Source organism: Halichoerus grypus, chromosome 1 (assembly GCF_964656455.1).
Source record: "Halichoerus grypus chromosome 1, mHalGry1.hap1.1, whole genome shotgun sequence".
NCBI classification, from domain to species: domain Eukaryota; kingdom Metazoa; phylum Chordata; class Mammalia; order Carnivora; family Phocidae; genus Halichoerus; species Halichoerus grypus.
Genome location: NC_135712.1, coordinates 196,654,306 through 196,680,329, shown reverse-complemented (window position 1 = coordinate 196,680,329; position 26,024 = coordinate 196,654,306). Strand labels below are relative to the sequence as shown.

General features: G+C 40.2%; 1 protein-coding gene and 1 long non-coding RNA gene across 3 annotated transcripts in view; one reads left to right on the top strand and one right to left on the bottom strand.

The window, feature by feature from the left end:
• The first annotated feature begins 3,097 nt into the window (after nucleotides 1-3,097).
• Nucleotides 3,098-26,024, top strand: part of LOC144380061 (uncharacterized) — a 29,677-nt gene continuing 6,750 nt past the window's right edge. The window contains exons 1-2 of one of the 2 annotated variants that reach the window (XR_013443812.1): nucleotides 3,098-3,440; nucleotides 25,268-25,859. This is a non-coding gene — a long non-coding RNA (uncharacterized LOC144380061). Of the gene's footprint in view, nucleotides 3,441-25,267; nucleotides 25,860-26,024 lie in introns of those variants that run through there. The other variant, XR_013443814.1, reaches the window with a different exon arrangement.
• On the bottom strand, nucleotides 14,297-14,889 carry IQCF6 (IQ motif containing F6). Its single transcript, XM_078061647.1, has 2 exons — nucleotides 14,875-14,889; nucleotides 14,297-14,665 (listed from the first exon to the last, which is right to left on the bottom strand). Exons 1-2 carry the CDS (start codon nucleotides 14,887-14,889, stop codon nucleotides 14,297-14,299), a joined length of 384 nt encoding a protein of 127 aa, XP_077917773.1.

Genomic DNA, 26,024 nt, shown 5'->3' with positions numbered 1-26,024 from the left:
AAACTTACCCATCATCTCCAAAAGATTCCTTCTATTCTCTTTATTTATTTATTAAATTACATTTTTTTGTCTTTTGTGGTAAAAGCACTTGACAAAAAAATCTATCTTCTTAGCTAAGAAGATATTAGTAAGTAAGAATTAGTATTGCTAAATACAGGCTCTGTGTTGTATGGTAGATCTCCGGAATTTACACATCTTGCATAACTGAAACTCTGTACCCTTTGGCTGACACCTCTTTGTTTCCCCCTCCTCCCAGCCCTAGTAACCATTATTCTACTCTCTTTCAGTTTGACTATTTTAGATTTCTCATAAAAGTGGGATCATGCAGCGTTTGTCCTACTGGATCTGGCTTATTTCACTTAGCATAATGCCCTTCAGGTTTATTCATGTTGTTGCAAATGACAAGATTTCCTTCCTTTTTATGGCTAATAATATTCCAGTGTGAGTGTGTGATATGATATATATCACATTTTCTTTCTTTTTTTTTTAAAGATTTTATTCATTTGCCAGAGATAGAGAGCGAGAGAGCACAAGCTGGGGGGAGCGGCAGGCAGAGGGAGAAGCAGACTCCCCGCTGAGCAGGGAGCCCGATGTAGGACTCGACCCCAGGACCCTGGGATCACGACCTGAGCTGAAGGCAGACACTTAACTGACTGAGCCACCCAGGCACCCCTTCCTTTCTTTTTCTTAATTGAAGTATAGTTAACATACAGTGTTATATTACTTTTAGGTGTACAATATAATGATTCAACAATTCTGTATTTTCTCACCGCCCCCACAGTGATTCAGCAATTCTCTACCTTACTCAGTGCTCATCATGATAAATGTACTCTTAAACCGCTTTACCTAATTCACCCACCACCACCGCCCCCATCTCCGCTCCCGCAACCACCAGTTTGTTCTCTGTATTTAAGAGTCAGGTTTTCAGTTGGTTTGTCTCTTCTTTTGTTTTTTTGAATTGTTTCTTAAATTCCACATATGAATGAAATCATATGGTACTTGTCTTTCTCTGACTGACTTGTTTCACTTAGCATAATACCCCCTAGGTCCAATCATGATGTTGCAAATGGCAAAATCTCATTCTTTTTTATGGCTGAGCAATATTCCATTGTGTATATATACCACATCTTCTTTATCCATTCATCCATTGATGAATACTTGGGTTGCTTCCATATGTAGGCTGTTGTAAATAATGCTGCAACGAACATACAAGTGCATATATCTTTTCGAATTAGTATTTTTCTATTCTTTGGATAAATACCCAGTAGTGGAATTACTGGATCATATGGTAATTCTATTTTAAACTTATTTAGGAACCTCCATACTGTTTTCTACAGTGGCTGTACAAATGGGCATTCCCACCAACAGTACATGAGGGTTCTTTTTCTCTACATCCTCGCCAGCATTTGTTATTTCTTGTCTTTTTGATTCTAGCCATTCTGATGGGTGTGGGGTATGAGGTGATATCTTGTGGTTTTGATTTGCATTTCCCTGATGATGAGTGATGTTAAGCACATTTTCATCTACCTCTTGACCATTTGTATGTCTTATTTGGTGAAATGTCTACACAAGTCCTTTAACTATTTGTTTTTGTTTTTGTTTGTTTGTTGCTATTGAGTTGTAAGAGTTCCTTATGTATTTTGGATATTGACCTCCTATCAGATAGATGGTTTTCAAGTATTTCCTCCCATGCCATAGGTTGCTTTTTCAGTTTGTTGATTGTATCCTTTGTTGTGAAGAAGCTTTTTAGTTTGATGTAATCCCACTTATCGATTTTTTCTTTTAATGCCTGTGCTTTTCATGTCATATCCAAGAAATCATTGCCAAATCCAGTGTCAAGAAACTTTTCCTGATGTTTCCTTCTAAAAGTTTTTTTGTTTCAGCTTTTACATTTAAGTCTTTAATCCATTTTGAGTAGATTTTTATATATAGTGTGTAATAAAGGTCTAATACCATTCTTTTGCATGTGGATATCCAATTTTTCTTTTTCTTTTTTCTTTTTTTTTTTTTTAAGATTTTATTTATTTGACAGAGAGAGACACAGCGAGAGAGGGAACACAAGCAGGGGGAGTGGGAGAGGGAGAAGCAGGCTTCCCGCTGAGCAGGGAGCCCGATACGGGGCTTGATCCCAGGACCCTGGGATCATGACCTGAGCCGAAGGCAGGCGCCCAACGACTGAGCCACCCAGGCGCCCCTCCAATTTTTCCATCACCACTTTTTGAAGAGACTGTCTTTTCCCCATTGTGTATTCTTGGCACTCTTGTCAAAAACCAGTTGATCATATATGTGTGGGTTTATTTCTGGGCTGCCTATTCTGTTTCATTGACTTACATGTCTGTTATTATGCCAGTACCATACTGTTTTGATTACTATAGCTTTCTAATGTAACCTATAAGCAGAGAGTATGATACCTCCAGTTTTGTCCTTTTTCCTCAAAGTTGCTTTGGCTATTTGGGGTCTTTTGTGGTTCCAAATGAATTTTAGGATTGTATTTGCTATTCTTGTAAAAAGAAAATGCCATTAGGATTTTGGTAGGGATTAAATTGAATCTGTAGTTCACTTTGGGTCATATGGACATTTTGACAATATTAATTCTTCTAATCCATTAACATGGGATATTCTTCCATTAACTTATGTCTTTAATTTCTCTCATCAGTGTTTTATAGTTTTAAGTGTACATGTCTTTCACCTCTTTGGCTAAGTTTATTTCCAGGTATTTTATTCTTTTTGATGCTATCGTAAATGGGATTATTTTCCTAATTTCCTTTTCAGATAGGCCATTGTTAGTGTATAATATTGTTAGTGTAAAAATATTGGCCTGATTTTAAAAATATATTTATTTATTTATTTATTTATTTATTTATTTATTTATTTACTTGAGAGGGAAAGAGAGCATGTGAGCAGGGGGAGGGGCAGAGAATCTCAAGCAGGCTCCCAGCTGAGCATGGAGCCCAATGCAGGGCTCGATCCCACAACCCTGAGATCATGACCTGAGCCCGAATCAAGATCATGACTAAGCCACCCAGGCACCCTCCCCCCACTTTTAAAAAGATTTATTTAGAAAGGCAACTGATTTTTATTTGTTGATTTTATATTCTGCAACTTTACTAGAAGTGTTTATTAGTTCTAACAGGCTGTATGTATATATTGCCTCTGTGTGTGTGTGTGTGTGTGTAGTCTTTAGGGTTTTTAACATATAAGATCATGTCATCTGTAAACAGATAATTTTACTTTTTTCTTTTGGATTTAGAGTCCTTTTATTTATTTATTTTTCTTGACTAATTGATCTGTCTAGGACTTCTGGTACTATGTTGAATAGAAGAGAGAAGAGTGGATTTCCATTCCTCGTTCCAAATCTTAAGAGGAAAGGCTTTCATCTTTTCACCACTGAGTATGATGTTAACTGTGGGCTTTTCATAAATGTCCCTTATTGTGTTGAGGTAAGCTCCTTCTATACCTAATTTGTTGGGTTTTTTTAAATGATGAAAGGCTGTTGAATTTTGTCTAATGTTTTTCTGCATCTTGAAATGTAATCATGTGACTTTTATTCTTTCTTCTGTTAATGTGGTATCTCACACTGATTGATTCGTGTATGTAGGGATCTTTGTATTTCAGGGATACAGGGATAAATCCTACTTGGCTATGGTGTATGATCCTTTTAATCTACTAAATTTGGCTTGCTAGCATTTTTTTTTAAGGTTTGCTTTTTTTAAAGACTTTATTCATTTGAGAGGTAGAGTGCAAGAGCCAGGGGAAGGGCAGACGGAGAGGGGAAAGCAGACTTCCCACTGAGCATGAAGCCTGGCGCTGGGCCCAATCCCAAGACCTTGAGATCATGACCGAAGCCAAAGTTAGACGCTAAACCGACTGAACCACCCACGTACCCTGGTTTGCTAGTATTTTTTTTTTTTTTTGAGGAGTTTTACATCTATATTCATCAAGAATATTGGCCTGAAGTTCTCTTCTCTTGTGGTGTTTTTGACCTTTGTATCAGGGTAATGTTGATCTCATAAAACAAATTTGTGAGCGTTTAAGGTTTGTTATTAATTTTTCTTTAAGTGTTTGGTAGAATTCACCCATGAAACTATCTGGTTTTGGACTCTTATTTGTGGGAGTGTTTTGATTGCTACTTTTGCCTCCCTATTTGTTACTGGTCTGTCCAGGCTTTCTATTTCTTGGTTCAGTCTTGATAGATTGTATGTTTCTAGGAATTTTTTCATTTCTTCTGCATTGTCCAATCTGTTGGCATATAATTATGCATAATAGTCCCTTATGATTCTTTTTATTTCTATAGCATCAGTTGTAAAATCTCCTCTTTTACTCACAATTTTATTTGAATCTTCTTTTTCTTAATTAGTCCAGCTAAGGGTTTGTTGATTTTGTTTATCTTAAAAAAAAAAAAACAACCCTTAGTTTCATCAATTTTAAAATTTTTCTATTCTGTTTCATTTATTTCTGCTTTAATCTATTTTCTTCCTTCAACTAATTTTGGGTTTAGTTTGTTCTTTTTCTAGTTCCTTGGGGCATAAAATTAGGTTGTTTGAGATCTTCTATTTTAGGTAGACATTGATTGCTATAAATTTCCTTCGTATAACTGCTTTTGCTACATCTCGTAAAGTATGTGGTATGTGGTCTTTCGACTTTTGTTTGTCTCTCAGTATATTTTCTAATTTCCTTTTTTATTTCTTCTTTGGCCCAATGGTTAAGAGTTTGTTGTTTAATTTCTATGTATTATTGAATTTTCCCCTTTTCTTTCTATTATTGATTTCTGTTTTCGTTGCATTGTGATTGGAAAAGATACTTGGAAGGAGTTCACTCTTCTTCCGTTCATTAAGATTTGTTTTGTGACCTAGCATATGATCTATCCTGGAGAATATTCTGTGTGCACTTGAGGAGAATGAATATGCTGCTGCCGTTGGGGGGAATGTTTTGCATATACCTATTAGATCCATTTGGTCTATAGCGTTGTTCAGTTCTGCTGTTTCCTTATTGATTTTCTGTCTGGATGATTTACCCATTACTGAGAGTGGGGTATTAACATCTCCTACTACCTTATTGTATTGGCGTGTGGTGGGTCCACTACCAGGGGTGTGAGTAGCGCTCCTGCCAGGTCCACAGGTGGGCTGGACTGCTTTAGGTCTGTGGCAGCAAGCCCACCACTGGGGTATAATTCTTTTATCTTTAGAGTCAGTAGTAATGGACTCATTTTCTTTTTTTTATTTTAGTTATTTATATCTCTCTTTCTCTCTTGGTAAGTCTAGATAAAGGTTTGTCAATTTTGATCTCAAAGAACCAATTTTTTGTTTTATTGATTCTATCATTTTCGTATTCTCTATTTCGTTTATCTCCACTCTAATTTTTATTATTTTCATCCCTCTGCTATCTTTGGGTTTAGTTTACTCTTCTGTTTTTAGTCCTAGAAGATTTAAAGTTAGGTTATTTAATTTGAGATATTTATTTTTAATATAGACATTTTATAATAGTAATAATGCAGCCATTACGGCTCTTTTGTTTACTATTTTTTTAAGATTTTATTTATTTATTTGACAGAAAGAAAGAGAGAGCACAAGCAGGGGGAGTGGGAGAGGGAGAAGCAGGCTCCCCACTGAGCAGGGAGCCCAATGAGGGACTCGATCCCAGGATCCTGGAATCATGACCTGAGCCGAAGGCAGATGCTTAACCAACTGAGCCACCCAGGAGCCCAAATGTTTTTGTGTATTTTTAAAAAGATATTTTCTTAGTGTTTATGAGGGGATTAATATTAACATCCTAAATTTATAACCATCTAATTTGAATTGATACCAACTTAGCTTCAGTAGCATATAAAAATTTTGTCCAAAAAGCTCCATTCCCCCAAAGTTGTTATTGCCACAAATTCTATCATTATGCATTGTGTTCATTTACATTGATATATTATTCTTTCATACATTTGTCTTTTAAATAATATAGGAAATAAAAAGAAGAACTACAAATGAAAAAAAAAAAAAGGCCCACACAATAATACTAGCTTTTATTTTTATGTGTATAGTCACCTTTACTGGAGTTCTTTATATCCTGATAAGGCTTTAAAATACTGTCTAGTGTCCTTTCATTTCAGTCTGAAGTACACCCTTTAGTATTTCTTATAGGCAGTCTATTTGTGGTGCTCACTTTCAGCTTTCTGGGAAAGTCTTAATTTCTCCTTCATTTTTGAAAGAGAGTTTTGCTGAATATGGAATTTTTGGTTGACAGATTTTTCTTTTAGCTCTTTAAAACTATCATCCTACTCCCTTCTGGTCTCCCTGGTTTCTGATGAAAAATCTGTTGATTTTACTAAGGGTCTTTTATGCATGATGAATTTTTCTTTTGTTAATTTCAAGATTCTCTTTTTGTCATTTGCCTTAGACAATTTAATTATAAAGTGTCTCAGTGTGGGTTTCTTTATGTTTATCTTTCTTGGAGTTTATTGAACTTCTAGGAGATTTAGATTATTTTATTTTATTAAATTTGGGAAGTTTTTAGCCACTGTGTCTTCAGATATTCTGTCTGCCCCCTTTTCTCTCTCCTCTTAATCTGGGCTCCTGTTATGCATATTTTAGACTTTTGATCGTGTCTCATTCTCTTAAGCTCTATTCATTTTTCTCTGTTCTCTTTTTATTTCTTCTCCTCAGACTGGATAATTCAGTTGGCCTATCTTCAAGTTCATGGATTCTTTCTTCTGCCTGCTTAAATCTGCTATTGAAACCCTCTTGTAGTTTTCATATTGGTTATTGTACATTTCAACACCAGAATTTCTATTTGGTGCCTTTTTATAATTTCTTTCTCTTTGTCAGTATTCTCTATTTGTTCATACGTTGTTGTCCCAGTTTCCGTTAGCTCTTTGTCCATGGTTTCCTATAGCTCTTTGAGAATATTTAAGACAGTTGATTTAGAGTCTTTGTCTGGTTGGTTCAATGTCTGTGCTTCCTCAGGGACAATTTATGTTAATTTCTTCTGTGAATGGGTCATACTTCCCTGTTTCTTTGCATGTTTTGTAACTTTTTTGTTGAAAACTGAACGTTTTGATTATAATGTGGTAACTCTGGAAATCAGAATCTTCTCTCTCCCCAAGTTATCTTTTTATGGCTTGCTGTGGGCTTTGGTTGTTTGGTTATTGACTTTTCTAAATTATTATTTTAAGTCTGTGTTCTCCTTAATATGTGGTCTCTGAAGTCTGTCTTCCTTTAGCTGTGTTCAGCTAGTGATTTATTGGAAAATTTCTTGAATGCCAGGAGAGAGAAGAAACAAAGAAAAGAAAAAGGACTCCCCGGGTTTTTGCAAAGTGTTTCTGCACTGGGACACTCCTTCAACACTTAGCCAGGCCATGTAGGACTCTGCCTTAGCCTTCACTTCCTGTTTGCTCTTAGCTTAGAGATCAGAGAGAGGTAAAAGCTTCAGGTCTTTGCAGGGGTTTTCAGGTCTTTGCAGGTGTTTTCTGGGCATAAGTCTTGCCCTGGTCATGAACACAACTTTTTAAAACTCCCAGTATACACAGGCACTTTGAATGCCCTAATTTCTGAAAGAAACTATCCCCAGATTTTCCTGTGAGGCTTTTAGCACTCTACTGTATGCCTCAACTATAATCTTTTTCCCCAGGCAGCTGAGGTTGTTCACCTGCCTTATATTGTTCCAGGAATGCTTACTGCTTTTCCACCCCAAATGAACTCTGAGATAGGCAAACCAAAAGCAAGTGCCTTGCATTAGTCCTTCAGGTAACACTTGGACAAATTAGACCAGCAAACACAATTCCGTGGAGTATGGTCTGCTTTGCTCTGGAATCAGTAACCAGTTCCTGCACTGAGGATGTGGGCTGCCATCTTCAAGACAGCCCTCATTCTGTAGACGGGGGGTGGGGGAATGGAACAATGGAAAATAAAAATTCCACAAAATCTTCCTACTGTTTTTAAATTGTATTTTTCTTTGGGGTGCCTGAGTGGCTCAGTTGATTAAGTGTCTGACTCTTGATTTCAGGGTTGTGAGTTCAAGCCCTGTGTTGGGCTCCATGCTGGGCATGGAGCCTACTTTAAAAAAAAAAAAAAAAAAAAAAAAAAGCCTTTTTCTTTAATCAACATTCATTTGGTTGCTGTAAACTTTTGACTGTTTTCCAGAGTGCAGACAAAGTTGATTCTGATAGTTTTTGTTTGACTTTTTGATGTTTCTGTGGAGGAATGGGCCCTTGGACCTACCTGCTTTGCATTTTCACTGATATTGCTCCACTCCTGCTTTTTATCTAGAAACTTTTCTTTTAGCTCTTACATTTAGGACTTAGATCTTTGTTGAATTAATTTTTGCTTGTGATGTGAGATAGGGGCCAATATTAGCTTAATCCTTATGGATATTCAGTTGTTCCAGCATCTTTGTTAAAAAGACTCTACTTTCCTCACTGAATTATATTGGCACCCTTTTTAAAAATTAGTTGACCATAAATGGGTGGGACTATTTCCAGATTCTATTTTGTCTCATTGATGTATTTTTTACCCTAATAAACACCACACTGTCTTAATTACTGAGCTTACGGTAAATCTTGAAGTCAGGTCCGGTAAGCCCTTCATTTTTTTTTATTTTTTTCAAGATTGTCTTGGTTGTTCTAGGTCCTCTTCATTTCAATATAGGTTTTTAGAATCAGCCTTTTGAATTTTACAGAAACAATCTTTTAGAATTTTGTTTGGGATTGCATTGAATATATAGATCAATTTGTGGGAAACTGTAATCTTAACAGTATTGTCATTCAGTTCATGAATAATGGCATATCTTTTTATTTATTTCAGTCTTTAATTTCTCTCAGCAGTGTTGTATAGTTTTCAGTGTAGGAGTCTTCTATTTTTTTTTTTTTAAAGATTTTATTTGACAGAGAGAGAGAGACAGCAAGAGAGGGAACACAAGCAGGGGGAGTGGGAGAGGGAGAGGGAGAAGCAGGCTTCTCGCAGAGCAGGGAGCCCGATGCGGGGCTCCATCCCAGGACCCTGGGATCATGACCTGAGCCGAAGGCAGACGCTTTAACAACTGAGCCACCCAGGCACCCCTAGGAGTCTTCTATTTATGCTGTTTCTTAGGCATTTGATTTTTTAAAGATTTTATTTATTAGAGAGAGAGAGCATGAGTGGGGGAAAGGGCAGAGGGAGAGAGACAAGCAGACTCCACTGGCCAGATCCCAGGACTCTGAGATCATGATCTGAGCCAAAGTCAGATGCTTAACTGACTGCGCCACCCAGGTACCCCTGCATTTGATTTTTTTGATGCTATTGGAAATGCTTTTTTAAGTTTAATTTCAGTTTGAAGTTTGTTGTTAGATACAACTTACTTTTTTACTGTGGTAAAATATACATGACATAAAATTTGCTATCTTAACTATTTTTAAGAGTACATTTCTATGGGGTTAAATACATTCACATTGTTATGTAACCATCACTACCATCCAAATCCAAATCTGTTTCATCTTCTCCACCTGACTCTGTACCCATTAAACACTAACTTCCCATTCCCTCCTCCCGCTACCCCTGGCAAACACCATTCTACTTTCTGCCTCTATGAATTTGACTACTCTAGAAGTTTCATATAAGAGGAATCATACAGTGTTTGTTCTTTTGTGACTGGTTTATTTCATTTAGCATTATGTCCTCAGGGTTCATTCATATGGTAAATTATGTCAAAATTTCCTTCTTTTTGAAGGCAGAAAAACATTCCATATGTGCTACATCTATCAATGGACACTTGGGTTGCTTCCACTTTTTGACTATTGCAAATATGTTGCTATGATCATGTGTGTATGAGTATCTGTTGAATTTCTTCTTTCATTTCTTTTGGGTATATACCCAGAATTAGGCTTACTGGGTCATATGGTAATTCCATTTTTAATATTTTGAGAATTGCCATACCATTTTTTACAACAGCTGTACCATTTTGCATTCCCTCCAGCAGTACACAAATGTTCCAGTTTCTCCACATCCTTGCCAACACTTGTTATTTTGGTTTTTTGTTTTTTAATAAAATTCATCCTAATGGGTATGAAGTGGTATCTCATTGTGGTTTTGATTTGCATTTCCCTAATGACCAGTGATGTTGCACATCATTTCATGTGCTTGTTGGCCATTTGTATATCTTCTTTGGACAACTGATTTTTATATCCCATGACTGTTCTAAACTCATGTATTCAAGTAGCTTTTTGGGTAGATTCTTTATGACTTTCTATAGACATAATCAGGCTGTTTAAAAATGCAGACAGCCTTGGCACTTTTGTTCTAATCATTATGCCTTTTATTTTTTATTAACAGATTTTCCTTTTAGAGCATTTTTAGGTTTATGGAAAAATTGAGCAGAAAATAGAGTTCCCATGGCTCCCTGCTCCCCATCCTGCTGCACACAGTTTAACTTATTATTAACATCTTGCATTAGTGTGGTACATTTATTATAATTGACAAACTGATATTGATACATTATTATTAACTAAAGTCCATAATTTATATTAGAGTTCACTTTGTGTATGTAGCTCTATGGTTTTTGTCAAATATATAATTTCATGTATCTGCATTTATAATATCATACAGAATAGTTCTTTTTTTTATTTATTTTTTATTTTTATTTATTTGACAGAGAGAGACACAGCCAGAGAGGGAACACAAGCAGGGGGAGCAGGAGAGAGAGAAGCAGGCTTCCCGCAGAGCGGGGAGCCTGATGCAGGGCTCGATCCCACAATCCTGGGATCATGACCTGAGCCAAAGGCATACGCTTAATGACTGAGCCACCCAGGCGCCCCCAGAATAGTTCTAATACCATAAAACTCTCCTATGCTTCACCTATTTATCCCTCATTTCCTCCACCAAACACCTGCCAATCATTTACCCTCTCTATAGTTTGCCTTTTCCAGAATGTCATATAGTTGGAATCATGAATCATGTAATATGTAGCCTTCCCAGACCACTTTTACTTCACAATATGCATTTAAGTTTCCTCCATGTCTTTTTCGTGGCTTGACAGCTCATTTCTTTTTCTCACTAAATATTCCATTGTGGTGTGGATGTACCACAGTAAGTTTATCAGTTTACCCTTTGGAAGGACTTCTTGGTTGCTTTCAACTTTTGACAATTATGAATACAACTGCTGTAAACATTCATATGCAGATTTTTGTGTAGACATATGTTTTCAACTCACTTGAGTAAATTCAAAGAAGCTCAATTGCTGGATCACATGGGCAGCCTACTTTAGTTTTGTATTAAACTGCCACACTGTCTTCCAGAGTGGCTGTGCCATTTTGCATTCCCACCAGCACTGAATGAGAGTTCCTGTTGCTCCACATCTTAGCCAGCATTTGGTGCTGTCAGTGTTTTGGACTTTAGACTTTCTAATAATAGATGTATAAGGTTATTTCATTTTTAATTTTCAATTCTGTAATAACATATGATGTTGCACATCTTTTAATAGGCCAATTTGCCATCTGTACATCTTTTCAGGTGAAGTATCTGCTCAGGGCTTTTCTTAATTTTTAATGAGTTGTTCATTTTCTTAGTGTTGAGTTTTCAGGGTCCTTTGTCATTTTTAGATAACAAATCTTTATCAGATGTGTCTTTTGCAAATATTTTCTTCCAGTTTGTGGCTTGTCTTCTCATTCTCTCAGCAGTGTCTTTGCAGAACAGAAGTTTTTATTTTAATGAAGTCCAGCTTGTGAGTAATTTCTTTCATTTCTCTAGGAGCACTACACTTCTGTGATCCATTCTGAGTTAATTTTTGTGACGGGTGTAAGCTCTATGACTAGCTTCACTTTTTTTTTGAATGTGGATGTCCAGTTTTTTCAACATCATTTGTTGTGAAGACTTTCTCCGTTGGATTGCCTTTGTTCTGTTTTCAAAGTTCAGTTGACTGTATCTGTGTGGACCTATTTCTGGGCTCTCTCTTCCATCCCATTGATCTATTTGTCTGTTCTTTCAACAATACCACACTGTCTTGATTACTGTAGCTTTACTGTAAATCTTGAAATTGCACAGTGCCATCTCATTTTGGGTTTGCCATGTGGGACAGAGAGAAGCAGAAGACAAGGCAGGATGGAGACCCTGAATGGTGGGATCAGAACTGAGGTTGAAGATGTATCGGGTGAGGGGCTTGAGAGCATGGGGTGGGCATCCTGGGAGCAAGGAGATGAAATGCCACCTGGGAATCCTTTTTCAGGGCTGGAAGGGACCAGTAGGGGATGGGCCCACTTGCTGAACTATCTTCTTAGGGGCCCAGTATGCTGGACCAGTCTGAGGGTCAATATATTTCTTTGTTGATCAGGCCTAGGGCACATATCTCTTGGGGACACAGTGTCACCTGGGAGAGGAGCAAGAATGGGGATACAAAGTCCTCCAGAGTGCCCTCAGGCCCCCTCCTGCCCCAAGTCTGCAAGCATCACCCCCCCCAAACCTCAATTCTGTTAGTGTAAGGGAGAGTTCCTTCAGCAGCCCAATTCTCAATGACAGTGGGGAAGAGAAGGGAGGGTCTGTGATGTTCCATGAAGGTGTCTGCCCCTGAAAGCCCCACCTGCAGCCTCACCTCTGCCGAGGATGTATCCGTGGCTCCCCCCACCCAGGCCAACGCTAGCTGACCAGGCCCCTAAGGGGATCCTTTCTGTGGACTCCCATCCTATGTCTCATTCACTTCCTCTGCCTGGGGCTGGGAAGGGCTTAACTCAGCGGTTTCCAAATCGTGGCTGCACACTGAACTCCAGTGTCCAGGCGTCTCCCCAGACTACTTAAAGCAGAATCTCTGGGTGGGCCCAGGCGTTGGTATGTTTTGTGTCCCAGAGGATTCCAATGTCCACTGTAGGTTGAGAATCAGAGACTTAAAGCCTTGCCAACCTTGGATTTAACTACTTCTCACTGCAGGGGTGGCGCCTGCAGGCATAGGCATGCAGAATTCCATCATGTGCAGCACGCAGACCTAACTAGTCTCCTACCACTCACTCCTGCAAGGCGGGCAGATGAGAGCCATGTCCAAAGTTCCTGAAGGGGCTCCTTTGGAAGAGCAAGGTACCTGGCTGCATCATTGCCACCTGCAGCTACTGAAGGCATTGGGTGTCAGACTGATCCCTGAACCCCCAGACCTGCCACAGTTGTTCTGGAGACACCCTCCCCTGAGCCCCAAACACACACACGCCCGCACACAGGCGCCCCTGAGGGGAGGGAAAGCCTTACCCAGCTGCAAGGCCCATGAGGACCTCTGACATCTGTACACCTCTCCAACTGGTCCTCCCACCCCTCAGGCAAGGCCACCCATCGCAGACCCCTAGGGAGGGTCACGAGCCTCAGGCTTCCAGGAGGCAGGTTCAGAGGCAGAGCCGAGGGACCTGCTTTAATGCTAAAGCAGAGGCTGTGAGAGCCTGGTACACGGAGGGCTGACCCTAGAGGGCTCAGTGTTAGCAGGAGCCTCAGCCCTCGGAGGCCCATTGGCACCCCCTTGAGGCAGGTCTTGTAGAGGCTGTAGCCATCTGTGGGAGGGTTGGGGCCAATACGGGGGACCTTGGGGGGGATGCCAGAACAGCTGCTTCTGAGGATGTGGTAAGATTTAGAGGTTGTATCCCCAAACCAATGACTTCCAGTGGCATTGGGACAGTCCTTCCCCCGCCCACCCCTACTCTCCCTCCGCTTGTTTCCTCAGCCCCACCTCCCTGTGCTTTCTCTCCCCCCCCCACCGCACCTGGTTCTCTCAGGGAGAGGCCGGCAGAGGGGAGGGAAGCCTTGTCTCAGGCCCTGGGGCCGAACGGGCAGGCACAGCTTGCTGCTCCTCAGTCCCTGCCCCGGCCTTCCCCAGGGCTGACTCCGGCAGACTATCCCCCAGTGGGGCACAGCGCCTGGCCTGCTGTTACTCAGCTGGGTGCCCTGTCCTCCTGGCTCCCTGCCAAGCCTGCACCGGCCCTGAGGGCCGTGCCCCGCACAGGGCTGTGGAATCCTGGCCTTCCCAGCCGGCTCTGGCTGCGGCCTGACTGTCTGGTGTCCTCCCCTGAATGGAGAAGCCCAGGGAGGGGCTGCAGAAGGATTCAGCCCAGTGCATAGCCCTGCTTGTGGAGCTGGGATCAGGCTGGCTAAGGTGTCAGAGCCTGTCCTGGGCCCCTGGGGTCTCTTTTGGGTGCAAGATGGCTCAGGTTTGCAGTAGGTGCAAGGACCTAGGGTGGCGTGCCCTGAGACGGGCTCTAGACCATTATTTAGGGGCTGATCCCTCTTTTATGGGTCTGATTTCCAAAGGGCAAGACTGTGGTCAGTAAGTGTCTTTATTGGAAGAGAGATCCAGTCTCCTTGGCTCTGCTAGCTCCCTAGGTCAAGAGGATTTCGATGTCCAGCTCCAGCCGGCTGGCTTTGACCTCATAGCGGCCCCGGATCAGGCCCCGGCTTTGGCTGGTATGGCAGCGCCAGTGAGACTGGATGATGCAGGCTGCCTGGCGTGCCTGGAGAAACCGTCTGCGGGCCTGCCACATTCGAACCTGGGCCTGCACCTTCACCACTGCCCACTCCTGGCAGGTGTAGAGTCTTAGTGCCAGGCGCCGTCTCTGCTCCAGCGTCTTGGCCTGCATCGACCTCCACCAGCACTGGATGACCCAGGCCCTGAGTGCCGCGTGCAGTAACGTCCGGCGCACCACGTTGCCACGCCACCAGGACTGAATCTTTATGGCTGCCTTCTCTGACTGATCGGGGAGGGAAGAACACGGACATGCTCAGTGGGGTACCCTCCCCTTGCTGTCCCCGTCTGTGGTGCTGGGAACAAAGGGGGCCGGCACAAGTGGCCCTGCCCCCTCGTTTCCGGGCCCATCCACCTTATTTCCAGTCTCCCACTCATCTGTAGTCACTGCTCATCATCCGCCAGGCAGACCCCGGCCATGCGGGCCTTACTCACATTTTGTGTGTCCATGGCCCCGGTCTTCAGAGTCCACTCATCCATCAGTTAGGATACCTTAGTCTTTAGCCCCGCCCTCAACTGTTAGTCACCCCCCCTCATTAGACTCCGCCCACCTGCGCACAAGGCTCCCCCTCCTCAGGCCTTATCCACACACATTTTGTTCGTGTCTCCTTAGGGCCTGACCAGTCCCCTCATTTGTTGGTTCCCGTCATTTGGGGGGCCTGCTGTTATCTCTTGCTTGCAGTATTTTTCTCAGACCCCACTGGCATCTTAAGTCCTGCTCTTTCTACACCTTCCAGTCACTTCTTTCTGCTCCTGCTGGTGGCAGCAAAGAGAGAGGCACACAACTCTCCTTCAAGTAAGGGGTTTTACTTTAGGAATACCCACAGGCAGTTTGGATTTCCGGAAGCTTAAGTGGCAGAGCCCGTGGGAGGGCCCCCAAGCACTGTGTTCACAGGCAAGTATGATTTCATGTAAAATTTGTGAAAGCAAAATCCTTTAGCTGCAATTGGAGAGGGCCTCTGTCTCCGCCTCTCTGACGCCCTTTGTCGCCCTTCTCTTGGGGGGTGTGGGACGGGCTGCAGCCCCTTTGGGGACATGACTAAGGAGAAGCAGAGCTAGGATGTGCGTACTTAGTTTGGGTTAAATGAGGCAGATTTATCTGGTTCACAGGCACGCTTGGAATTAGACATGTCCTTGCTAGCCATTCAGCTAGGAGATGGCTCCTACCAGTTACCGTGCCACGGGATGAATTTGCGGGGACAAAGGCTGCTACGGTGGTGTGAATGATATGAACGTGTCCTCCAGTGCCTGGCACCAGAAGTAGGTGGGCGGGGGAGGGAAAGGGAGGTTTGAAAAGTGTGGAGACAAGTCGGTCTGTAGAAAGTTCTTCCTGTTATCCATTTATGTAAAACCATAAATGGAAGATTCTGTTCTCAACTGATGCCTGATTAAAACTGAAGTTTTGTCTTGTTGGGAATATACTTGATAATGCAGTGAGACAATTATAAAACATACATTCTTATTTTAGCTTGAATTTTATGAAAGAGAATTGATCAGAATTCCTATGATTTCAGGGCAGCAACTAGTGGAGCTACTATGAACAGTGCATAAGGCAGCATGAGAAATAACATTTTATGCATCTGGAGCATCCATAATAAACACATTTTTATCAAAAATGATATTGCAGGGGCGCTGGGTGGCTCAGTTGTTAAGTGTCTGCCTTCGGCTCAGGTCATAGTCACAGGGTCCTGGGATCGAGCCCCACATCGGGCTCCCTGCTCAGCGGGAAGCCTGCTTCTCCCTCTCCCACTCCCCCTGCTTGTGTTCCCTCTCTCGCTGTGTCTCTCTGTCAAATAAATAAATAAAATCTTTAAAAAAATGATATTGCAAAATCATACGAAGAAGTAATCGCAGATTATGCTGCAAAAAAATGTTGGAAAAACGTGATAGAGGTGGGACAGTGACTTAATATAAACATTATGTTATGTTTTGGTATTTGCCAAGTTTTGAAAATTTACAATTTGTTGTGATTTCTTTGTTTGTCCTACATACTCACTTGCCTAATTTCAAGCCTGTAATTTTGCATTCTTTTTCTTAAAGTAGGACTTCCAAATTATATAAGCTTCAGGTCCCACAAAACCTGGCTCTGCCCTGCCTTGTGCAGCCAGTTGTCCTGGGAGCCCAGGGAAAGCTGCGTTTCTAGGATTCAGAGTTAGGACCGGAAGGGCAGACGCAGGTGATGCAGAGGTGCTGGGAGTCCTTTGGGATTTGGAAGGCCATTCTGGCTCTGGCTTTAGCATGTGTCCTAGCATTCATTCTTCTGCATGTGGGTTCGCTGGGGGCCCACTGCTTGTTGGGCTATGCTCTGTCTATGGCTCCTGTTTTTGTGTATTTGAGGCACTGGCCATTGGGTGTCTCACAGGTTCTGACCCTGTTGTCAACCACACAACCACTCTTGCCTCATGTTAAAAGTCCTAGGCGGCAGACCCTATTGCTTCCTTTAATGACTGTCAGTGACCAGCGCTGGTATCAGTCTCTCAAAGGCCTCCATCGCTGCACTAAGCTGTGCATCAGGGGGCATCAGGGATCCGTCCACTCCCAGCCCGGTCCGCCAGCCTGTGCAGAAGGGATCCACAGACTAGGGGTGTGGCCGGTGCTCTGAGGCTCAGTCCATCTGGGCCAGGTTGCCATGGTCAAGATGCCAGATCCCACTATTCCTTGTGGATCTCTCCCCTACTCCAACTCTGGCCTGGTTGGGTTGTTGCCAGAATATGCTGGCTTTGTCTCCTTCTTAGAAGTCTCTGGAAAAATCTGCTCGTCCCTTTTATGTTCACTTTTTTGCAGGTATTTACAAAGTGGCAGCAGATGAGGCTGAGGGGTCAGATCACAGTGCACGAGCCTTGGTCTCCGTTTCATCAGTTCTCCCCTCCCCAGCTTCCAGCTCTCTTCTGCTTGATTTCTTGCTCTGATTATAAATATGGTATGCCTGTTGCTAAAATTTCAAATAATGCAGAAATATATAAGGTGGAAAGTGAATTTCCCATGAAATTTGCCCCTGAAGCTCTTCCTCCGGAATTTATACCATGCACAGACTAGCTTAAATTTTCTATTAAAAATTATTTATTTATTTATTTATTTTTAAGATTTTACTTATTTATTTGAGAGAGAGAAAACAAGTGGGGCGGAGGGGCAGAGGGAGAGGGAGAAGCAGACTCCCCGCTGAGCAGGGAGCTCAATGTGGAGCTGGATCCCAACCAAGACCCTGGGATCATGACTTGAGCCAATGTCAGATGTTTAACCGACTGAGCCTCCCAGGCGCCCCCAAAATAATTTATTTTTAATTCATACATTTCATACTGAAATACATACATTTCAAGCTGAAATTTCCCTTGGCAATCCTTTACATTATTACTGTTCCCCGCTAGGAGGGCATCCTGGACAATGAGTTATGCCTTTATATGTACCTAAAGAAATGTAAAACTGTTTTGAGTGTTGTTATGTACCTTTTTAAGTCAATTGGGGTAAAAATCATAGAACATAACATTGACCATTTTTAACCATTTTAAAGTATATAATTGAGTGGCTATTAGTACCCACACCGTGTTGTACAACCATCCCCCATATCTACTTCCAGTTTCTGTTTTCAACTTGTTTTAGTTCTAATTTCGTCCCCCCAGACAGAAACCATGTAGCCATTACACAGTCACTTCCCATTACCCTTCTGTCACCCCAGGCCCTGGCAACCGTGGATCTGCTTTTAGTCTCTATGGATGTGCCTGTTCCAGATGTTGCATATAAATTGAATCAGAGACCACATGCCTTTTATGACTGGCTTCTTTCACTTAGCTTGTGTTCCAGGTTTGTCCATGGCATGTATAGCACGTGTCAGTCCTTCTTCAATTCCTTTCTATAGCTAAATACTCTTCCACTGCATGGATAGACCACATTTTGTGTATCCATTCATAACTTGCCAGGTATTTGAGTGATTTTCACTCTTTGGTGATTGGAATAGTATTGCCCTGAGCATTTGTGTACAAGTATTGGTTTGAACACCTGTTTTCAGTTCTTTTAGTTATATACCCAGGAGTGGAATTGCTGGGTCATGTGGGAATTCTGTGTTTAACCCTTTGAGGAACCACCAAACTGTTTTCCACAGCAGCCAGACCATTTTACATTCCCACCAGGCTCCACATGCTTGCCAATGTTCATTATTTCCCATTTTTAAATACTATAGCATCTCATGTGGGGTTATTATTTGCATTTCCCTACGATAAATGATGTTGAACATCTTTTCATGTGCTTTTGGGGCATTTGTCTATTTTTCTTTGGAGAAATGTCTGTTCAAGTCCGCTGACCACTTTTTAATTGGCTTCTTTGTCTTTTTGTTGTTGAGTTGTAAGTGCTCTTTATATATTCTGGACACTAGGTCCTTATCAGATATATGATTTGAAAATATTTTCTCCCATTTTGCAGGTTGTCTTTTCACTTTCCTCATAATGTCCTCTGATGGACAATAGTTCCTAATTTTGAAGACATCCAGTTTATCTATTTCTTCTGTTGGTTGTGCTTTGGTGTCATAGCTAAGAATCCACTGCCAAATCCAAGGTCATGAAGTATTACTCCTGTGTTTTCTTCCAAGAGTTTTATAGTTTTATTTCTTACCTTTAGGACTTCAATTATGAGCTGTGAGATAAGAATCCAACTCCATGCTTTTGCAGGGGGTTACCCAGTTGTCCCGGCACCATTTGCTGAAGAGATTATTCTTTCCCCTGAGTCTTGGTAGCCTTATTGAAAAGTAATTGAACATAGAGCTATAGGTTTGTTTCTAGTCTTTCAATTCTAATCCATTGATCTACATGTCTGTCTTTATACCAATACCACACCAGCTTGATTACTGTAGCTCTGCAGTAAGTTTTCAAATTAAGAAGTTTGTGTCCTCCAAATTTATCTTTTTCAAGATTGTTTTAGCTATTCTGAGACCTTTGCAATTCCATATGAACTTGAAGATCAGCTTTCCACTTCTGTAAAAAAAAAAAAAAAAGGCAGTGGAAATGAAAGGGATAATGTTGACTCTGTAAATCAATTTGGGGAATATTAAGTCTTCTGACCCATGAACACAGAATATCTTTCCATGTATTTAGGTCTCCTTCAATTTCTTTAAACAAGGTTTTATAGTTTTAAGTGTACAAGTCCTGCACCTGCTTGGTTAAATTTATTCCTAAGTATTTTTATTCTTTTTGATGCTACTATAAATATAATTATATCCTTAATTTCATTTCTGAATTTTCCATTACTGGTGTATAGAAATACAAATGATTTTTGTGTGTTTATTTTGTATGTTGCAACTTTGCCGAATTAGTTTATTAACTGTAATAATTTTTTGGTGGATTCTTTAGCATTTTCTATATGTAAGATCATGTCATCTGCAAGTGGAGATAGTTTTACCTCTACTTTTCCAGTTTGGATGCATTTTAGTTCTTTTTCTTGCTTAATTGCCTTGGTTAAAACTTCCAGTACTTTGTTGAATAGCAGTGATGAGAGCTGATATCTTTGTCTACTCCTCATCTTAGAGAAAAAACTTTCAGTCTTTCACCATTAAGTATGATGTCAGTTGGGGGTTTTTCGTAGCTGCCCTTTATCGGGTTGAGAAACTTCCTTCTATTCCTTGTTTATTGAATTTTTTTTTTTTTTTACCATGAAGGGCTATTAGATTTTGTCAAATTCTTTTTCTGTATCAATTGAGATGATCATGTGATTTCCCCCCTTTATTCTATTAACGTAGATTTTCATATGTTGCACCTACCTTGCTTGCATTCCTGCAATAAATCCCATTAAGTCACAGTGTATAATCCTTTAAATATGCTCTTGGATTTAATTTCCTAGTATTTTGCTGAAGTGTTTGCATTGCACTTATAATTGTTGTTGGTCTTTACGTTTTTTTTTTTTTCTGATGGTATCTTTGTCTGGCATTGGTATCATGGCAATACTGGCCTCAAAGAATGAATTAGGGAGGGTTCCCTTCTCTTCTGTTTTTGGGAAGCATGTTAGAATGAATGGTATCAGTTCTTTAATGTTTGATAAAATTCACCAATGAAGTCAACTGGTCCAGGACTTCTCTTTATTGGAAATTTTTAAATTACTGCTTCAATCTCTTTCCTTGTTATAGGCCTTTTCAGATTTTCTATTTCTTCTTTAGTCAGTTTTGGTTCTTTGTTTTTGTCCAGGAATTTGCCTATTTCACCTTAGTTATCTAATTTGCTGGCATACAGTTTTTTATAAGACTCTCTTATGATCTTTTTTATTTTATAAGGTCCCCACTTTCTTTTTTTTTAAAAGATTTTATTTATTTATTTGTCAGAAAGAGAGAGCACAAACAGGGGGAGAGGCAGGTAGAGGGAGAAGCAGGCTCCCCGCTGAGCAAGGAGCCCGATGTGGGACTTGATCCCAAGACCCTGGAATCACGACCTGAGTCGAAGGCAGACGATCAACTGACCGAGCCACCCAGGAGCCCCAGGTCCCCACTTTCATTCCTGATTTTAGTAATTCGAGTCTTTTCTCTTTTCACTTGTTCTGTCTAGCAAAATATTTGTAAATTCTCTTAGTCTTTTTAGAGAATCAACTTTTGGTTTTATTGATCTGTTGCTTTTCTTTTTAAAAAAGATTTATTTATTTATTTGAGAGAAAGAGAGAGAACATGAGTGGGAGGGGCAGAGGCTCTCAAGAGGGAGAGAGAATCCCAAGCAGACTCCATGCCCAACGCAGAGCCCAATGCAGGGCGTGATCTCATGACCCTGAGATCACAACCCAAGCCAAAACCAAGAGTCAGATGCTTAACCAGCTGAGCCACCAAGCATACCTGTTGTTTTTCTATTTTCTATTTTGTTCATCTCAGCTCTAATCTTTATTTCTGTCCTGCTTCCTTTGCGTTTAGTTTGCTCTTCTTTTTTCTAGTTTTTTGAAGTGGAAGTTTATTAACTTGAAATAGTCTTTTTTAAAAGTTTATTTATTTAAGTAGGGGCCCCTGGGTGGCTCGGTCCGTTGAGTGTCTGCCTTCGGCTCGGGTCACGATCTCAGGGTCCTGGGATGGAGCCCCTCGTTGGGTTCCCTGGTCAGCGGGGAGCCTGCTTCTCCCTCTCCCTCTGCCACTCCCCCTGCTTGTGCTCTCTCTCTCAAATAAATAAATAAAATCTTTAAAAAAATAAAATAAAAAGTTTATTTATTTAAGTAAGCTCTACCCTGAACATGGGGCTTGAACTCATGACCCTGAGATCAAGAGTCACACACTCTTCCAATCGAGCCAGCCAGGTGCCCCGAGATACTTCTTCTTTTTTAATTGAGGCATTTATAGCTATAAATTTCCCTCTGAGCACCACCTCTCATTTGGGGATGTTGTGGGTTTTTTTAAAATCATATAAAGGTATTTTCTAATATTTCTTGTGATTTCTTTTTGACCCATTAGTCATTTAAAAGTGTGGTTTGTTTTTGTTTTTTTAAAGATTTTATTTATTTATTTAGAGAGCACGTGCACGTGTGTGAGCTGGGAGAGGGGCAGAGGGAGAGAGAAAGAGAACCTCAAGCAGACTCCGAGCTGAGCACTGAGCCTGTTGTTGGGTTCGATCTCATGACCCTGAGATCATGACCTGAGCCAAAATCAAGAGTCGGATGCATAACTGACTGAGACACCTAGGTGCCCCTAAAAGTGTGTTTTTGATTTCCACAAAGTGGTGAATTTTCCAGATTCCCTTCTATTTTTTTAAAAAGATTTTATTTATTTCCTTGACAAAGAGAGACACAGCGAGAGAGGGAACACAAGCAGGGGGAGTGGGAGAGGGAGAAGCGGCTTCCCGCGAAGCAAGGAGCCCGATGCGGGGCTCGATCCCAGGATCCTGGGATCATGACCTGACCCCAAGGCAGACACTTAACAACTGAGCCACCCAGACACCCCCAGATTTCCTTCCATTATGAATGATTAATTTTTATTAATATTCTGCTATTCGTACATATTTCTATTATCATTCCATTGTGGTCAGAAAAGATACTCTGTATGATTTCAATCATTTTCAATTTATTGAGACTTGTTTTGTCGTCTAACATATGGTCTGTCCTGAAGAATGTTTAACATGCCCTCCAGGAGAATGGGTGTTCTGCTGTTGTTGGGTGGGGTGTTCTGTAGAGGTCCGTCAGGTCTGGTTGCTATATAGTGATGTCCACATTTTCCATTTCCTTGTCCATCTTTTGTCTAATTGATCTATTGGTTAGTCTCCAGCTATTATTGTTGAACTTTCTATTTCTCCCAAGATTTCTGTCAGGTTTTGTTTCCTATATTTTGGAACTCTCGTTATGTGCATATGTGTTTATAATTACTACATATTCTTGATAGATTGACCCTTGTATCACTATATAATGTCTTTTTTATCTCTTATACAATTTTTGTCTTAAAGTCTACTGTGTCTGATGTCAGTATATCTACCCAGATCTCTTTTGGTATATGATTTGCCTGGGATATCTTTTTCCATCCTTCCACTTTCAACATGTGTTTTTGGATGCAAAGAGAGTGTCTCGTAGACAGAATATAGTGGACCATGTGTTTTTTTTTTTTTAATTTTAGAGAGGGAGAAAGGGGGAGGGACAGAAGGAGAGGGAGACAATCTTAAGCAGGCTCCATGCCCAGCGCAGAGCCTGACATGGCGTTTGATCTCACAACCCTGAGATCATGACTTGAGCCAAAATCAAGAATTGGACGCTTAACCGAGCCACTCAGGCACACTGTTTTGTTTTTAAATCTATTCTGCCATCCTCTGCTTTTTGATTGGAGAGTTTAATCTGTTTAATGTAATCATTGATATGAAAGAACTTCCTTCTGCCATTTTGTTGTTTGTTTTCTATATGTCATATCCTTGTTTTTTTTTTTAATTCCTCCCTTACTGCCTTCTTTTGTGTTAGATTTTTTTAGTTTACCATTTTGATTCCTTTCTTGTTTCCTTTACTATATATTTTTAAATGTTTTGTTAGTGTCACTCTGAGGATTACAATTAGCATCTTAAATTATAACAACCTAGTCAAATTAGTTCGATTTAATTTCAATAGTAGATAAAAACTTTGGTCCTATATCGCTCCACCCTATTTTATGTTGTTTTTGTCCTTACATTTTAATTTATTCTTAAGTATTTAATAGTTTGTTGTTGTTGTTGTGGATGGAATGTTTTATCCAACCCAATTTCAATTTGGTTACTATTAATACAGAGAAACACCACTGATTTCTATATATTTATTTTATATCAGGCCACACATCAAATGTTCTATTATTTCTCATTGATTGTTTTTTCTCATTAGATTCCCTTGGAATTTCTAGGTATATGATTATATCAGCAGCAGAAAGAAATAATTTTTATTTCCTTTTCAAAATTTATACTGATTTTCCCATTCTATTGCATTTGCTGGAACCAAAACACTGTGTATAATGGGAATGATAGGCATCCCTGTCAGGTTCCTGATTTTATTGGTAATTTTATTGGTAATAGTTTTCTTTCCCACCACCATTTAGAATGCTGTTTGCCTCAAACAAAACAAAATAAGTTTTCATCAATTTTAAGTAGTTTCTTCCTATTCCAGTTTTATCCAGAATGTTATTAAGATTAGCTGCTGAACTTTATAAGCATCCTTTTGGCATATATTGATTTGATCAAGAGGCTATTCATTTTTCCTTTAAATTGTTCACTAAGGACACACGCTAATTCTTCCTGATATCAGGCCATTCCTGGAATAAACTTTGTTTAATCTTATTGTATTATTCTTTTGACATATTGCTGGATTCTATCTGGCAATGTTTTATTTTACATTTTTACATCTACAATGATTAGTGAGAATGGGCTATTACATTGGTCATTGGTCAGCAAACTATTGCCCCCCCCACCCCACCCTCCACGGCCAGGCCAAGTTTGGCTCAATGCCCATTTTGGTACAACCCACGACCTAAGAATGGTTTTCACATTTTTAAATGGCTGAGGAAAGAAAAAAACAACCAGAAGAAGAATAATATTTTGTGACACTTGAAAATTATATCAAATTTCAGTATCCATAATAAAGATTTATTGGAACACTACCACACTCATCTATTTACGTAATGTCTGTGGCTGTCTTTGTGCTCCAGCACAGAGTTGAGTAGTTGTAACAGACACCGTATGGCCTGCAAACCTTAAATATAGACTATTTGGCTCTTTACAGGAAAAGTTTGCCAACCCCTCGTCTATCTAGCTTTCTTTTTGGGGCCTATCTTTATCAGGTTTGGTGTTAATGTTAAGTTGGCTTCATGAAATGAACTGGAGAGTTTTCCTTCTTTTTTTTTCTATTATGTGGAATCATTTAAATAGATTTGGAATTGTCGCCTCTGTAAATGTTAAATAAGACTCAGCCATGAAACCATCTGGTTCCCAGGCAATATTTAATACATAATAAATATAATCTTCTGTGGTAATTGATCTATTCAAGTTTTCAAATTTTCTTGGGTTGATTTTGATAATATATGTTTTGCTAAGAAATCATCCATTTCCTCAATAGTTTCAAATTTGGTTAGCCATAAAATTGCACAGAATACTCTCTCCAAATAATTTTAATCTTCCCCACATCTGTAGTCATTCCCCAGCTCTCATTTCTTATCTTGTATATTTTTACCCTCTCTCTTTTTTAAAAAATCTGGCTCATAGAAGTTTATCTATTTTATTAGTCTTTTTCAAATAACAGCTTTTAAGCTCATTTATCTTTCCTGTGTGTTTTTTTTTTTTTTTGAAGGGGGAGGGTTTCTGTTTCAGTAATTTGAGCTTTTAAAAATTATCTCCTTTGTCCTCATTTCTTTTTTTTTTTTAAAAGATTTTATTTATTTATTTGACAGATAGAGAGAGAGCACAAGTAGGCAGAGCAGCAGGCAGAGGGAGAGGGAGAAGCAGGCTCTCCACTGAGCAGGGAGCCGGACGTGGGGCTCAATCCCAGGACCCCAGGATCATGACCTGAGCTGAAGGCAGCCGCTTAACCAACTGAGCCGGCGCCCCTGTCATTTCTTTTGGATTCTTCTGTTGTTTCTGTTTTTGTTTTCATTTGAGGGATGAGTACTGGGTTTGCACATTTTTGGTCTATCTTTCTTGATAATTGGAGGCATTCGAGACTATGACAGCCCTCCAAGCCCAGGCTTTGTTAGGAAATAGTCTCTTCTCAGAAAAAAAAGAAGTAGTCTTCTTTTTCTTTTTGCTCTTTTGGTAGTTTGCAATTTTATTTTGGTTTTGCCTTCCATCGAAGGTTTTCCTTAATTTCCAATGAGATGAGACTTTTAAAAAATTTTAACTTATTTGTTTCTGACATAACCCTAGACATGATCACTGATTATACTTGTAAATTAAGCTTTTCTTGCTGGTCAAGTATGTGCCACTCCTTTGTAAATATTCTGTGGATGTATGAAATAAATGATTACTCTATTTGAAAAATCTAAAGTTCTGCATGTGTCTCATGAATTTTGTTTATTATTTATTCAGTTCCCCTATGTCCTTAGTTTTGGTTAATGATGTTGAAATCTCTTACAATAATGATCCTATTCTCCCTGCATTTCATACATCTAACAGTTTGTTAGTTAATTCTTTTGTCCTGAGCACTGACAA